We start from the raw sequence: 17,735 nt of genomic DNA, 5'->3' as shown, positions 1-17,735 counted from the left end.
AAAAATGTATTAATAAATTTGTACATTTAATTTTTTTCCCCCAACACGTGAAATAAAATAAAATAATAAATAAATAAAAATGTATTAATAAATTTGTACGTTTAATGAGTTTTTTCCAACATGTGAAATAAAATAAAATAATAAATAAATAAAAATGTATTAATAAATTTGTACGTTTAATGTGTTTTTTCCAACACGTGAAATTAAATTTAAAAAATAAATAAAAATGTATTCATAAATTTGTACGTTTAATGAGTTTTTTTCCAACACATGAAATAAAATAAAATAATAAATAAATAAAAATTTATTAATACATTTGTACGTTTAATGAGTTTTTTTTTTCCAACACGTGAAATAAAATAAAATAATAAATAAAAATGTATTAATTAATTTGTACATTTAATGAGTCTTGTTTAAATTTTTTGTTTGTTTTTATTTAATTTTATTATTATTATTATTATTATTTTTTTTTTTTTTTTTTTGGTGTTTGCTTGGTCGACCCCTTCCCAGCTAGTGATGTATTATGTGCCAACTTTCCAGCACATGGTTGAAAAAGCCCTGGCAGGTTGAATTGCATTACAGCAGCACAGCCCTTATTTATCTACACAGTATTCCAAAAGTATGTAGACACCACTTCTAACGATTGGATTCAGGTGTTTGTTACACTTATCACAATAAACGAATCCATTTTAAAAAGCAGAAGCTTTTAATCCTGCTGCCCTGGACACAATGTAATCATGGGGTTCCTTGTTCTAACAATTTAGAGTACATTGTGGGTCCTTATAGACCCAGGTTTGTGTCCAATCAGTTCAAATTGCAACAGGTGGACGCCAATTGAGCTCTAGACACATCCATCAAAACCATGTTTCACTTGGTCATTATTTGAGACTAATAGCTAAACTTATCAATCCCAAATCTAATCCACAACACTATAAAGTGCGCAAATAAAGTGTGCAAGGGTTTGAATACTTTCCGTACCCGTATGTACCACTTTACAGATGGTAAACACGTATCAAATTGCAGCTCTATCATAATCAAATCTCAATAAAGAATTTATTGCCATTTAGATACATCCACAATAAAAATGGTTCCTGAAAATGCAATCAAATTTCATCGTTCTGCTCGCAGCAGAGCTAATGAAGGCTCATAAATCATTCATAATCTCTATTTAGAAGCGCCACCGGTTTTAAGAGGAACACTCAAGAACGATTTCTGAAATGTCCCAGCTGTTCAAACTTTCATATAAAAAAATATGAACCTGAGGCTTATAAAGACCTCAGAGCCTGTATACATTTGGCCACCACTACTAATTATTACATTCGAGTCTACAATCAACAGTTTAGGGAAAAGGCTGACTCAACCCTTGGGCAGAAAGCAAGGTCAGTAAAGACATAGTTTAACAGGTTTGGTTTGGACAAACTCCAGTGGACTGCCCAGAGCCCTGACCTCAACCCAACTGAGTGCCTTGATTGATGAATTGGAACAGTGATTAAAAGCCAGGCCATCCCATCAACATCAGTGCCTGACCTTACGAATGTGCTTTCGACTGCATGAGCCCAATATTAAGACCTATTGAAACCTCTTGACTATTTTGAGTGCTTTGTGTAGTGGATTTGATTTCAAATAGATTCAGTATAACTGCTATTTTTATGTCAAATTCTGACCCTTTACTTAATATACTCGGTATACTTCCTTGGAGACGTCTCTACAAGCTTTGCAAGGATTTGGGCATTTTATCCCATTCTTCATGGCAGATCCTGAGTGGCAGACAAGCATCTGTAAAGTGTGAACTCTCACTGTAAAGTGTTCTCACTGAACATTCAGTGACTTTCCCCAAAGCCACTTGTCATGATGTTTTGGTTGTATGCTTGGGGTCATTGTCGTGTTGAAAGATGAACTGTTAGGTGAATGTTGGATGGATGGATGGATGGACGGACGGACGGATGGATAAAAAGATGGATGGATGGATGGATAGATAGATGGATACTTTATTTATCCTGAGGAACATTACTGACAATCTATGGAGTATTGAGTAATTATACAACAACATTAACATAATATCTGCTAATGAACATAGCTAGTAAGCTTACTTGCTAACCCATCTAGCTACTACATGCACAACAGCCTAGAGAGAGTTATTTTAGTTTAGCTTATCTTAGTTAGCTTATATTGGTTACAATATTGGCTAGCAAGCTACCTAATATTACACTGATTATTGGCCAGTCCTAGCCAGATTGGTTAAATCAAATCAAATCAAATCGTGCTCCTCCTGTTTTTGCTCCATTTAGCCACAATTTCTAACCTGAAAATATATCCTTCAGACACATCTTCAGTTCCATTTTCACGCAGTCTGCGTTGCCATTGATCAAAATGCATCGTTTGTGATCACAGAACAGCTCTCCTTCACTACACAACATATAGCCTGGCTAGTCCATTCCAGCATCCAAATGGCATCTTCCTAATTACTTCATAGATCATTGCTCAGTTCCAGTTAGTAATCAAGGGACAGCTGTAGCGGTGCTCACCACACAAGATATTACTCATTTTAATGAAGGCATCGTAATTATGGTTTCTACTCTAAATGAAGAGTGGGTGGAAAAAAGCAACATTTAAGCCAAATTAGATAAGCTGTGTTTAGGTTATTGGTTCCATCTTGGAGAAACTTGGAAACATCGATGGAATTTCTTTTGCTGCTTTGTGTGTGAATGATAGAGCGATTCAGAGCCTTTTCAAGGGACCGTAAGTTTCACCGATAAGGAAATTACCATTGATTGGTCATAAAGTGTTTGTAGAAAAAATGGCAACCCCATTCATTTCTCTGCTCTGAGGAGGAAATGCATTAGAGGAAAAACCATTAATGATTTTAAAGGGTTCTTTGTGAGCTAGAATAGATTCTGTTCCTTGTCGAACTGGCAAGGTTGGTTTGTTTACTTCTACTCACTGGTTACTATAAAATAAAATAAATGGAATTTGGTGTGGGCAATTTTAATTTACATAATTTTTTGAATTGTAGCTATGATTACTGATATCCAGAACTCTATTATACTAGCATGCAATGCATTAGGGGAGGTTGGGGGGAGGTTGGGGGGGGGGGGGGGCATTCCAGAAACCTGTTTTACAAAAGGGGTATGAATCCCACCAAGGTAGTGGCAATAAATGGAACGTCAAAGATATACACTGAGACATACATGCTATTTAATTTTATTACATTCGCATACTCAATGCCCAAAAATAATCGATTGATCAGTCGATTGACATTTAATTATATACAGTCAAGCCGGACAGTCTGCACAAGATTCTCTGGTCTGATTAAACCAAAATTGAACTTTTTGACCTGAATACCAAGCATCACCTCTGGAGGAATCCAAACACCGCTTATCACCTGGCTAATGCCATCCCCACAGTGAAGCATTGCTGTGGAAGCATCATGATGTGCGGATAGTCCTGATAGAGGGAAAGAAGGAAACCTGCTCCAGAGCGCTCTGGACCTCAGACTTGGGCGAAGGTTTACCTTCCAACATGAACGACCTGAAGCACACAGCAAAGAACTGGACCACGGAGCAATGGAAGAAGGCGGCCTGGTCTGATGAATCACGTTTTCTTTTACATCACATGGATGGCCGGGTGCGTGTGCTTCACTTACCTGGGGAACACACTGCACCAGGATGCACTATGGGAAGAAGACAAGCCGGCGGAGGCAGTGTGATGCTTTGGGCAATGTTCTGCTGGGAAACCTTGAGTCCTGCCATCCATGTGGATGTTGCTTTGACACGTAACACCTACCTAAGCATTGCTGCAGACCTTGTACACCCTTTCATAGAAATGATATTCCCTGATCATGTTGCCTCTTTCAGCACGATAATGCACCCTGCCACAAAGCAAAAATGGTTCACGAATGGTTTGAGGAGCACAAGAACGAGTTTGAGGTGTTGACTTGGCCTCCAAATTTCCCAGATCTCAATCCAATCGAGCATCTGTATGATGTGCTGGACAAACAAGTCCGATCCATAGATGCCCCACCTCTCAACTTAGAGGAGTTAAAGGATCTGCTGCTGACATCTTGGTGCCAGATTCCACAGCACACATTCAGGGGTCTAGTGGAGTCCAAGCCTCGACCGGTCAGGGCTGTTTTGGCAGCAAAAGGGGGACTAACACAATATTAGGAAGGAGGTCATAATGTCAGTGTAGATTTGCATCAGAAAATTAGAAAACAGCTAGTCCTAGCAGCTCTACAGACAATCCTGCACCATCGAAGAACATTAGCCTTCCTAAATTACCAGAAGAAGCTCATTTGCCATTTGTAGTCATCCACTTGAGCTGAAGCTCGAGCAGCAAAGTGCTAGAATCCATACTGTGAGCAAAATCATCAAGCCATCAAATGCTATTTAAGCCACTGTAATATGTCATTGAGCTCTATAATTGGATTCTTTCTGTACTTCAGTCCATTAGCTGCTACGTCGTCAGTCCTGGGTATTGAGAACTACTAGCCTGGGCATCTACAGCGCTGATGCAGATGGGCAAAAATGTGTGGACATTGGCTTTTTGAGCAAAAGTGTAAGGACAGATGTAAATAAACTTGTTCGACATCCTATTAGAAAACCATAAACGTTAATATAAGCTTCTGTTTACTTCAGAATATAAAATTTATTGGGACACAGACTGAAACTGCTATTATACATACACTACATTGAATGAAATGTGACTTTGGCCCAGACTTAAATCCCAATAAACATCTCTGGAAAGACAGAAGATACAGTTTACAGATGCTCCCTATCTTTTAAGGGGTTTTAAAAAATGTGCCGTGACAAATGGGATAAACTGCCTAAAGCTAAAGCTTATTGAGACGTATCCAAGAAGATACGGCCACAGTAATTGTTACCAAAGGTGCTACTACAAAGTAAGTTTCGAAAACATTTTCACTTTGGGTGATTATAGGTGATTAAATGTAATGTAGTGTAGGTTTAATATGCGGTTTGGGACACGACCTTCAACTGCTGAGTGATGATTAAGTTTACGTTTTAACCACTGAAACAGAACAAAGCTAGTTGTTTTGCAAGCACATGATGGCCCAAGTGGGTTTAAGGTGTGTTCTTTTTATACAGATCCATGTTAGATGGTTTGATGGTTTGATTGCACTCAATCTAACCCTAACCCCAACCCTAACCCTAACCCCAACCCTAAACCTAACTGGAGTCTACATCTTGCAATCTGAATTGACTGGACATCGTTTGGAAGGACACATATCTGGGCCTTAGGGACCCACAATTTAGACCGTACTGTCGGGACGAAAAACCAAGCCTAAGGAATGTTCTGTGGACCTACTCGATCAAATTGTAGCAATGCATAAACAGGGCAAGAATATGAAACAATATCTAAGGCTTTGAGAGTTTCCTTAAGTTGGCCGTCTAGCCATATTGGGCACCCAGGCAAGAATGTCAAGGCAATAATGGGGGAGCTAAAACAAATCTAGCAGTCTTGAACAATCTTGAGTGGCCCAACCAAAGCCCAGATTTAAATCCTATTGAACTTTTGAGGCAGGTCTTGAAGATAAAGGTCATGGATGCTCGTCAGAGCTTGAAGGATCTGCTATGACGAATGGGAAAAACTGCCTAAATCCAGGTGGTCATAGCTTGTAGAGTGTAACGAACCGGGCTAGACAGGACAAGAGTGGCAGACACACCTGCAGAGATGTATAAACTAAGCTATATGCTAATAAGCTATAAGCTAAATGCTAATTGCTAAACACATGAAACATGGACACGACAAACCAAACATGAGCGAACAGACAGGAGCAAACGGACAGGAGCTAGTAGGGGCAAACGGGGGAAAAGTCTAAGTCAAACCCAACTGCCTCCTTATATGCCCCTTGAACGAGGTGCAGCTGTGGGTAATTAGCAGCGGGGACCAATCATAACGAGGGGCGTTGGCTTCAGCATGTGCTCATGGAAAGTGGGGCGTGGCACATAAACACACTCCAGGAGCACAGAGGCTTGATTCGTGACATAGAGACGTATCAAAGAAGACTTGCTGCAGTAATTTAGGTCTCCACAAATTAAAGAATACAAAACGTCAAGGGTCCTGAATCCTTTCCTAATCCACTATACATGTGTGTGTTACATATACGGTCCTACCTTCTACTGGGGAGGTTTTGAGTCGACGACAGATGCTCTGCACATCTCCGTAGTTGTCTCTGATCTTGTTGACGGCCTCTGCGCTCCTGAGCTCCATCAGCTCCTGAAGATCTCTCACCGTGCAGCCGAATTCCGCATCGTGGTTGCCCTCGGCTACCGAGTTTCCAGGTGGGTGGTCCGCCGTGTTGTTAGCCATCGTGTTCCTGACTCGCGCTCAGTCCAGTAAGATCTGTTTGTCGTATAATCTGAGACGTCGCTAGTGGGATTCTTCTTGACAGCGGGTTCCTAGTTTCTTCTTACAGGTGAATGGAAGAGAAGCATCAGATGCAGAAGATCTAAGGAGAAGCGCTGGTCAGGGTGAGCATGTTACCACGTTTTGAGGCCCAGGTTGTGTTCAGTTCGGACAATCTGTAGCAGAAAGCACAGGGGGAAACATTCGTTAAATAGTGACAAAACATTGCAGATCATAAATACACTCACAAGTACTTTATTAGGTACATATCTGACACCTTGTTCTTACATTACCTCATTACAATATGTATATTTCATTTTAATATCAGGTTTTACTATTACTCAATTTTTATTAAATTACATTAATGTATTTATTCCATTGTATTATGTTGCATTTTACTATATTATGTTTATTTTATTTATCTATTTATTTATCTATTTATTTATTTATATTATTAATTTCAGCAAAGCAGGAATACTTTGGATAGGGTGCCAGTCCATTGCAGGGCTTTATTTGATTTTTATACAGTTTATTTTATTTTTATTTTATATATTTAATTATTTTATTTTTTATTTTATTTTATTCTAGTCTTTTTTATTTTATTTAAATACTTTTATTTTATTTTTATTTTTATTTCATTTATTTAATTTTCTTTACTCTTTTTTATTTTATTTTATTTTAATTTTGTTTTTATTTTATTAATTTAATTATTTTTAAATTATTGAATAATTTTATTTTATATTCTATTTTATTCTACTTATTTTTATTTTATTTTATTCTTTTTTTATTTTATTTATTTTTTTATTTTATTCTACTCTTTTTTTTATTTTCTCTAACTCTATTTTCTCTGTGCTGGAGCTGCCGTAATACTCAAATTTCCCCCATGGGGATCAATAAAGGAAGCTTATTTTATTTTAATACACTGTTATATTAAATAATAATGATTTAATACAGTATATTGTTAAGTGTTATGATGTTTAATTATATAATAATGTTTATATCCTATTGTTTTAGACTATTATACTATTGTTTTCTATTCTATTGTATTACATAAAAAATACTAGTGTTTGATTTTATACTGTCGTATTATTTATATAATATAAATTATTATTATTATTATTTTATTATTATTGTTATTTACAATAATTAAAATATGCTAGAACAAATTTTCTACTGCTACTGTTGCACCTACTGATAAGATGGGCACTATGGTGGAGCAGGGGTAAAACACGTTAGCTCAACACCGCTGAGATTCAAACCTGCTATAGTAGCCAATGGTAGTTGCACTTGTCAGTGCGGACTCAGTGCAGGTCCCAAGCCTGGATAAAATGAGCATGGGTGTGCCAGTGCAAAATCAGCCTTAATATGGGTGCAGACAAAATATGTATTCATAAAAAGGCTCTTGCCATCACTGAGGATCCTGAAAACTGGTTCACTGACTAGTGAGTGAGTGAGTGAGTGAGTGAGGGTGGATTCCTGCCATGTGCCCGGAGTTTCCGGTTGGAGCCATTAGTGAAAAAAACTGAATACACATACACACACACAAGTTCCTGTGTGTGTGTGCGAGTGTGGGTGTGTGTGGGTGTGTGGGTGTGTGTGGTGCTTGGCGCAGGCAGGAAAACATCTGATTGAATTGAACCTCCACATTAGCCTGATGTAATGGAGGTGTGTAAATGTTGCAAAATGGAAATGCCAGGTACTCTAGCAAAACAGCATCAACCATTTCAAATGTCAGCGCTCGCCAGAGGGAACAGAAAAAAAAGCAATTTAGAAATGAGCAGCAATCCCGAAATCTATGAGAGCGGCCGAGTAAGGAGACGGTTCGACCAAATCCGGCTTTGTGTGGTCGTCCGTGTTCGGAGAGTCCGAGGTTTATGACTGGCGTGTGCCAATATTAAAAATTGTCATCACATGGCACACCAAACACACTGGGCAGGTCACTAGTTCATCACAGGGCACACCAAACACACTGGACAGATCACCAGTCCATCACAGGGCACACCAAACACACTGGACAGGTCACCGGTCCATCACAGGGCACACCAAACACACTGGACGGGTCACTAGTTCATCACAGGGCACACCAAACACACTGGACAGGTCACCGGTCCATCACAGGGCACACCAAACACACTGGACGGGTCACTAGTTCATCATAGGGCACACCAAACACACTGGACAGGTAACCAGTCCATCACAGGGCACACCAAACACACTGGACAGGTCACCAGTCCATCACAGGGCACACCAAACACACTGGACGGGTCACTAGTTCATCACAGGGCACACCAAACACACTGGACGGGTCACTAGTTCATCACAGGGCACACCAAACACACTGGACGGGTCACTAGTTCATCACAGGGCACACCAAACACACTGGACGGGTCACTAGTTCATCACAGGGCACACCAAACACACTGGACGGGTCACTAGTTCATCACAGGGCATACATATTAATGATAGCTTTTCCAGAAGAGTGGAGGCTGATAAAGCTACAATGAGTTTGTAATCAGTGGTCCAAAAGTTTATGGTCAGGTGTTACCACAGGATTACATTCGGGACCACGAATGGATCTGATGCACATCAAACAGCCATCTACAGGGACCAACCCTGGGCGTAGAATGACAGGATGGAACAGGAAAGGTCCTTCCCCAAACTACTGGTGTGGCTGAAACACCTGAACCCAATAATCAAAAGGCGTGTCATCATACTGACAACATGGAGGATGTGTAATGCCAGTCTTGGATGCACATTATTGGGACTGAACATCCATCCCTGACACTGCTGAAGCTCTAGTTGCTAAATGGACATAAATCCCCACAGTCAAGACCCAAAATCCAGTCAAAAGCATAGAGAATAGAGGCTTCAACCGGGACATACGGACGTGACAGCTGGCATCAAGCGTACATTAAAAAAAGTTTCAAAACGATTAAATATGAAGCCGCCGCAGCTCATGAGTTTCAAGCCTCCGCCGCCAACAGACCGCGTGGGTGGTAAGGGGTCCCTAACCTACGGCACATGAAACAGAATCACCGGTGTCTGTTCTCAGAGCAATAAAGACGCCGCGGAACGTTATTCTTCATGTTACCGACTGCTGCGCTCACTTTTCCAACGGTTTTGAGGGAAACACAAGCTCACAGATAAGCCACTGTCTACTAGGGCTGCACGATATTTCGTTTCAGCATCGTCATCGCGATGTGTGCATGCGCGATAGTCACATCGCAGGACATGCGATGTTTCTTAATGCAAATTATATCAAATACGTCATGCTACAACTTTTTTGCTGCTTGACACAAAACGAAAATTCACACCGTTCTCATTTTCAATGACGGCTCACACGCCTTGTGTACTGAGCAGCAGCCAGTCAGAGGACTCATAGGATCCGGGTTCATTGAGATTTCGGACTCGTGATTCCTGATTCAGTACAAAGATTCGAATCATTAACCCGGTTAATTCAGGAACCGCCCAGCTCTAGTATTGAACAGTCTTATCTGCAGCATTTCTCTCCCATTGATAGAAATACGGAACAAAGCGCGTCCCGTATCAGTTCAATACGGAACACGACATTTAGTTTTCAAATACGGAACGATTCCGTATTTTACGGGACGGTTGGCAACCCTAGTCACAGCGCTAACATGTCAATATAACATCTCGATTCGTGTACAGAAAACTAGGGCTGGGTATCGCCACCAATTTCCTGGATCGATTCGATTCCGATTCACCAGGTCCCGATTCGATTCGATCTTCGATTTTCGATTTTCGATCCAATTTCGATTCAACACATTTAGGCATATTTGAGTTACATTAACAGGTTTTGTTTACATATGTACAGATGTTCAGAGAACGAATGTGATAATTGTACAAAGAACACTCATTATTAAAAATATTTGTGTATTTTGTTTACATAAATAATTAATCCAAAACAGAAAACAGTAACATTCAACAGCCAGGTGTATGTTTACATTACATTTACAATGTTGTAGCATGTCAGACAAATGAAATAATAATAAAAAATGAATGTTACTGTTTTCTTCCATTTGTCTGACATGCTACAACATTGTAAATGTAATGTAAACATACACCTGGCTGTTGTACAGCTTATGCCAAGTTTACACTACACGACACTCTGATTAACACGTGGTCACTGTAATGTTCACACTACACGACTGATCGGCGATGGGGAGTTTTACACTACACCATCCATCACCAGGGGGAATCACAGGCGAGCTTCTCTGGTCTCCAAAACTACGTTTTGTCACGAAAACACACGTGAGAAGTGATGAAAGGTTTAATGATACCACGTCCAAACATGCACATCAACAAGTAGCGAGCAATCAAAGTTTGTGCGCCGATGAAATAAATGAATCTGAGTGGATTTGGCAACACGAGCAGCATGGATCGTTCTGTAGTGAGTTGGAGGTTAATAAATATTTAGTTTTGTAGAGAACGATCTCGCGTGTGCTGATGTATTCTGATAGAAACTATATTGCGCTCCACCACCTGTTTCCAACCTCTCCCCTGTGTTTCCCCTCGCTGTTTCTCACATTGATTGAGAGCCGAGTTTTGATCGCAGAGCGAACACCGAGTTCCTCCCGAATCCAGAGCCGAGTGAAAATCAGTGCAAAAAGTTGTGTAGTGGTCATAACTTGAGCTTCTGCCATGCTAAACTGATGTGCAGGTCAGATCTCGTTGCATGAAAAAACAGTGGCTGGTCACGCGAAATTAAAGGGGGTAACAATAGTAATAGATTTCTGTGTGCACCGTAAAAAGGGGCGTATTTAAAAAATCGATCTCGCATTTATATGAATCGATATCGGATCGTTCAAATAAAGATCGATTAAAATCGAAAATCGAAAAAATCGATTTTATAAACCCACCCCTACAGAAAACGGTTACATTTGCTGAAAATAACTTTGTCCGCTCCGTCAGCCATGTTTATTTTTCTGTGAGAGAAGAGATATTGAAGCTTTCTTAGTTTAATGCTCAGTTTCAACCAAGTACAAAGATGTAGCTTGTCATAATCTTTTGTATCCCTTGTAGGCACCACCCTTTTTCACAGATGAGCCCCTTATTTAGAGTAAGATACATGCATTATTAATATTATTAATTGTTTTTAATATCGCAATATACTGTTATCGCAGGGGGGAAAAAAATCGCAATGTCAGTTTTTTCCAACATCGTGCAGCCCTACTGTCTACCACGACATCCTCAAGACATCTGAAGGAATTCTGTGGTATCTGGTAATGGGACGTTACCAGCAACTGAATGCTTGACCAACTATTAGCCTGGAATTCAAGAGTTCAAGAGAGGCTTTATTGTCATTTCAGCTGTACACAAGTACATACTGAAACGAAACAATGTTCCTCCAGGACCAGGATGCAACACAGAACTCTAGTGTTGGTCAGTACATGGTACTGAGTAAATCATATTTGAGGTTAAAAACATATAGAGGTGTTGGTTGTGTGTGTGTGGTCGTGTGTGTGATTGTGAGTGAGTTTATGTGCATTGTAGTGAGTGTGTATGTGTTGGTTTGTGTGTGCATGTGTGTGTGCGTGTGTGCAAGTGTCTGTTAGTGTGTGCGTGAGTGTATGTGCATGTGTGCATGTGTGTGTGTGTGTGTGCAAGTGTCTGTTAGTGTGTGCGTGAGTGTATGTGCATGTGTGCGAGTGTGATTGTGAGTGAGTGTATGTGCATGTGTGCGAGTGTGTGTGCATGCGCATGAATGTGCGTGTGTGCGAGTGTGTGTGCGCGAGTGTGTGCGTAAGTGTATGTGCATGTGCATGTGTGCGAATGTGTGTGTGGGTGCGTGTGTGATTGTGAGTGAGTGTATGTGCATTGTAGTTAGTGTGTGTGTGTTGGTTTGTGGGTGTGGGTGTGTGATTGTGAGTGAGTATATGTGCATTGTAGTGAGTGTGTGTGTGTGTTAGTTTGTCTGTGTGCATATGCGTGTATGTGCGAGTGTGTGCGTGTGTGATTGTGAGTGAGTGTATGTGCGTGTGTGCGAGTGTGTGTGCGTGTGTGTGTGATTGTGAGTGCATGTGTATTGTAGTGAGTGTATGTTTGTGTGTGTGGATGTGTGATTGTGAGTGAGTATATGTGCATTGTAGTGAGTGTGTGTGTGTGTTAGTTTGTCTGTGTGCATATGCGTGTATGTGCGAGTGTGTGCGTGTGTGATTGTGAGTGAGTATGTGCATGTGTGCGAGTGTGTGTGTGCGTGTGTGTGTGATTGTGAGTGAGTGTATGTGTATTGTAGTGAGTGTATGTATGTGTGTGTGTGCGTGAGTGTATATGCATGTGTGCGAGTGTGTGTGTGCATGTGTGATTGTGAGTGTATCTGCATTGTAGTGAGTGTGCGTGTGTATGTGCGTGTGTATGAGTGTGATTGTAAGTGAGTGTATGTGCATGTGTGCGAATGTGTGTGTGCGTGTGCAAGAGTGTATGTGAATGTGTGCAAGTGTGTGTGGTTGCGTGTGTGATTGTGAGTGAGTATATGTGCATGTGTGCGAGAGTGTGTGTGCGTGCAGGTGCGTCAATGTGCGAGTGTGTGTGCGTGTGTGATTGTGAGTGTGTATGTGCATTGTAGTGAGTGTGTGCGTGTGTCAGTTTGTGTGTGTGTGTGCATGTGCGTGTTTGCGAGTGTGATTGTGTGTGTGATTGTGAGTGAGTGTATGTGTGTGGGTGTGTGTGAGTGAGTGTATGTGCATGTAGTGAGTGTGTGTGTGTGTATGATCGTATGAGTGTGTATATATGTAAGTAATTATGTGTCACGATGCAATTAAGTATGTAAGTGTATGTGTGTTAGTTTGTGTGTGTGTGTGTGATTAAGCATGATTGTGTGTTAGAATCAGGGGTGTCGTAGTGGGGTGAAAAGTGCGACTGAGTTACCAGTGCCCCAAGTCGGGGGAGGGCCCTTGGGGAGTTTAGAAGGAGGGGCCCATGGGCACTGCTTGTGCATAGGGCCCAGAATTTGGTGCTACGCCCCTGGTTAGAATCTAGGTGTGTTCGTGTATTTATGTGTATGTGCAGGTGTTTGTGCGTATGTGAGTGTATGTGCATGTAAGTTTGTCTATGAGTGTTTGTGTGTGGTGTGTGTACATATGTAATTGTGTGTATGTATGTTTTTTAAGCGCATTACATACGTACTGTATATGTATATACAGTATATATATATATACAGTATATATATATATATATATATATATATATATATATATATATATATATATATATACTATATATATATATATATATTAAATGTGCCTCTAGTCGGCTTCGCTATCCTTAATTAACTAAGCACTTACGAGGCGGTTATTGCTATGCAGGTAATGACTAGCCCTCTTGACGGTGAACTTTCAGCACCAATCGAGCATTACGCCATGCCAAATGCCCACGCAGAGAGGTATTAGCTGGTGTTTTGAGGGCATTGTGGGAAGTAGTGGTAGGGTAGAGACTGGACTGCCCACACACGCTTCCTCATAAATATTCACAAGTTGATTTGTGCCACCCCCCTCTTCCCCCGGCCTCCGCAAACCAAACATCACACAGCACTGAGTGATCAGAATTCTCATTATAGCGGTCAATGTTGTTTTATTGTTTCATTGTTTGACCATGTTTTATTCATTCTTTCGTTAATTCTAATCCGTTTATTCAGGTGAGCGTGTTTGTGGGTCCCATGTGACCTGAGAACATCGGGCGCAAAGCACTCGGGACTGCTTTCTGGACAGAGTGGATTCTGAAGTATTCGTACCACTTGACATTTTTAGCACTTTTATTCATCAATGTACGCAATCAAGTCAAACAATACAATCCCTTATTCAGAAAACTGGTACAACAGGGGACTGTAGCAACTGGTGGTGGCTTCATAATGTCATGGGACTCCTGGTACATCTACAAACGTCTCTGACAGGTGACTGCTACGTGTATGAGTTACACCTGTTCATGTCCCGCATTCATTCTAAAGGGTTTGGCCTCTCCCAACAACAATGGGCCACCACACACATCTAGAGATGCCAAATTATGGTAAGTCACCATAATCCCACACCTCGGGATACAACAGAATTGTGGACCGCAAGCTTGTGGAGTCCATGCCGCGTGGTATTTCTGCAGTCCTGCACTATTATAGGGGACCTACCATGTGTCTTTTGACACATTAAATTATCCTTGAGATGAGTTTAAAACTGGGTCACGCTTGGGTCTATGGGACTACGGTTAACTCATGAAGTCCAAGGAACTGTCTGTAGATTTGTAGATGTGTCATAGATGATGATGTAAAATTCTATCTGAAGCTTTGAGTGTTTCCAGAAACATGATGGCTCCAATGATTGTGAAATGGAAAAAGCATGGCACAACCATCAACCTCCCAAGAGTTGCCCATCCAAACAATCTGGGCATCCAGACAAGAAGAACCTTGATGAGTAAGGTAAGAAGGAAGTCAACAGTGTTTCTGAAATGGACAAACATGGCCATCAACCATCAACCTCACTAGAGTTGCCCATACAGCCGATCTGGGCATCCAGACAAGAAGGACCTTGATGAGTAAGGTAAGAAAGAAGTTAACAGTGACCTCACTGGGTTCCAAAAGTCCTGGACATTTATGTAAGATGCTGGAAAGACAACACCTATAAATCAGGCTACCACAGTAAAATGTGGTGGTGGAAGTATCATGCTATTAAGGTGGTTCCTAGCAGCAGGAACAGGGAGAGTGGTAGGAACTGAGGGGCAAACGAATGCAGCCAAATGCAGGAACATCAATGACCACAATGACCCAAAGCATACAGCCAAAACAACACTGGAGTGGCTTTGAGGCGAAGGTCCAGCTAATGTTTAGACTTAAACCTCTGTAAACATCTGTAAAGAGACCTGAAGATGACCGTTTATAGACACCATCCAATCTATTAGAGCTTGAGAAGACTTGCCATGAAGACTAGGATAAACTGCTGGAATATAGATGTGCAAAGCTTGTAAAGATGTGCCAACACACCTTCTGAATGTTTAAGAGGTAGAAAGAAGAAGCAAATCTATACAAAGACCTAGTTCCTCTTCACCACCTGCACCCTCAAGCCTCAAGATGTTGTGGTGCATCTGTGGGAATTTGTGCCCATTCGGATTCAAGAGCCTTTGAGAAGAAGGTAGTCAACTAATCCATACATGTTTAACTAGTCAGGGTCAGGGCTCTGTTTCAAACCATGTCTTGACCAGCTACCGTCACTCGGAAAGGGAGCGGCACTGTGGCTCAGTCATTTCACAGCAAGAAGGTCCTGGGTTCGATTCCCAGGTGGAACGGTCCAGGTCCTTTCTGTCCGGAGTTTGAATGTCCTCCCCGTGTATGCAACGAGTGTGTCAAACACAGAAAACCCATCCTTACAAGGGGTGTCCACATACTTTTGGCCACGATGTGTGTATCTCCGAGAAAGGGGAAGATAAAGGCAAGAGGAATGAGCAAGCGCTGGTGTGGGCAGAGGCTGTTAATCATCGGCTCATGTGTTTCCTCTGCAGTCCCGCAGTGCCATGGCCGGTGCGGGTGTTACGACTCTGGATCCACCTCCACATCGTCGGGGGCTGCACGAAAAACAAGAGACCTACCAGCTTCCTTCCTCTCTCTCTCTCTCTCTCTCGGTGTCTCTCGGCCTCGTTTAATCCTTATCTCTCCCTCTGCTTTTAGAAGATGACTCATCCGTCTACGCTGCGCCCCTGCGACTTTGAAAGTTTCGTGCCAAAACGCCGACATGCGCCGCCACTAAGAGAGGGGGTAATGGGTTCCTTTGCCCACCGGGCACTCACGTGTCCTGAATATCGCTTGGTTACCTGCTTGGTTTGATTCTGATTTTGATGGAACCTGCTAACACAACGTAGACACTGATATGAAGTGCGCACCCTTTTTTTTTTTTAAAGGGGAGGGGGGTAAGGTGTTGACCTGGGTCATCCCAGCATCATTCATCACTCGCGAGGCTCTGACAGAAGAACCAGGGTGGGTCGGAACATAAAATGAGGGGTTGATGAGGAACCAGAAGAAAAAAGTGATCAGAAGACAGAGAAAGCAGAGAGCAGATGTTTACATAAGTGTGTAATGTAATAGGCTGGGCCTGGTGTGGAATACGCATTGTGTGTGTGTGTGTGTGTGTGTGTGTGTGTGTGTGTGTGTGTGTGGGTGGGTGTGGGTGGGAGGGTGGCGGCCAGAACCCAGCCTCCCTCCTACTGCAGCCACACCTGCCTTGCATACTAAAGCGGCAGAATGCAGAGACCTAGGCTCGCCGGCTGTGTCTGCACCGTGTCTACACACACACACACACACACAGTCACCTATACACTCAAACTCAAACTCAAAAGAAGCTTTATTGGCATGACAAATAATGACATTCGTATTGCCAAAGCAAGTTACAGGGAAATATAAACAATAAAAATAAGAAAGAACAAAAATATACAGAACAGTTACATGTGCAAAAAATATAGAATAGAATAAAATATTAATAAAAACAGTGCAAAATAATAACAATAAAAAGTATAATATTTACAATAATGAGGTAGTAAAACAATCAGTTTGTGCATGTGTGTGTGTATGTGTGTGTGTGTGTGTGTATGTGTATATGGGACATGGTCACCCACTGTCCCTCACCTGGTGGCAGGTGTGAGTATAGAGTGCTGCTAGTGTGCAGCTCTCTCTGTGCTCCCCCAGTAGGTGGGGCAGTTTGTCGAGGTCTGGGAGGGAGGTGAAGTTGGGGATGATGTTATTAAATTTAGGGAACACCTAAATTTAAAAAAATAAATATACACCTATAGAAATCCCTGTGCACACACACTCACTTAAACAAACACATGTACATGCACACACATACACACCTATACAACTACAAAAACCCCTGTACACACACACACTTAAACACACATACTAACATACACACACTAATATACACACATACACACCTATACAACTATAGAAACCCCTGTACACACACACTTAAACAAACCTCTGTACACACACATGTATATAAACACACATACAAACCCCTGTACACACACACAAACACATATACACACACTCATCTATACAACCATATAAACCCCTGTACACGCACACACTATGCAAACACATGTACACACATAAATACACACACTAATATACAAACATACAAACACATGTACATGCACACACACACTAATGCAAACACATACACACACTAATATACACACATACACTCACTAATATACACACATACAAACCCCTGTTCACACACACACACTAATGCAAACACATATACACACTAATATACACACATACAAACCCCTGTTCACACACACACACACTAATGCAAACACATACACACACACACTCACTAATATACACACATACACTCACACATACTAATATATAC

The 17,735-nt window shown here is 41.3% G+C and overlaps 1 protein-coding gene across 6 annotated transcripts in view; it reads right to left on the bottom strand.

The window, feature by feature from the left end:
- atp2b4 (ATPase plasma membrane Ca2+ transporting 4) overlaps positions 1 to 17,735 on the bottom strand; it is a 136,733-nt gene that overhangs the window by 74,619 nt on the left and 44,379 nt on the right. For 5 of the 6 annotated variants that reach the window (XM_062986621.1, XM_062986616.1, XM_062986619.1 and 2 more), the window contains exon 2: positions 6,132 to 6,539. In XM_062986621.1, coding sequence (XP_062842691.1) covers positions 6,132 to 6,327 — 196 coding nt within the window. In that variant the 5' untranslated portion in view covers positions 6,328 to 6,539. Of the gene's footprint in view, positions 1 to 6,131; positions 7,114 to 17,735 lie in introns of those variants that run through there. The other variant, XM_062986617.1, reaches the window with a different exon arrangement.

This window comes from Trichomycterus rosablanca, chromosome 24, assembly GCF_030014385.1.
Source record: "Trichomycterus rosablanca isolate fTriRos1 chromosome 24, fTriRos1.hap1, whole genome shotgun sequence".
Classification (NCBI taxonomy): Eukaryota; Metazoa; Chordata; class Actinopteri; order Siluriformes; family Trichomycteridae; genus Trichomycterus; species Trichomycterus rosablanca.
The sequence above is the reverse complement of the archived record's forward strand: the minus strand, read 5'-3'. Positions and strand labels throughout refer to the sequence as shown.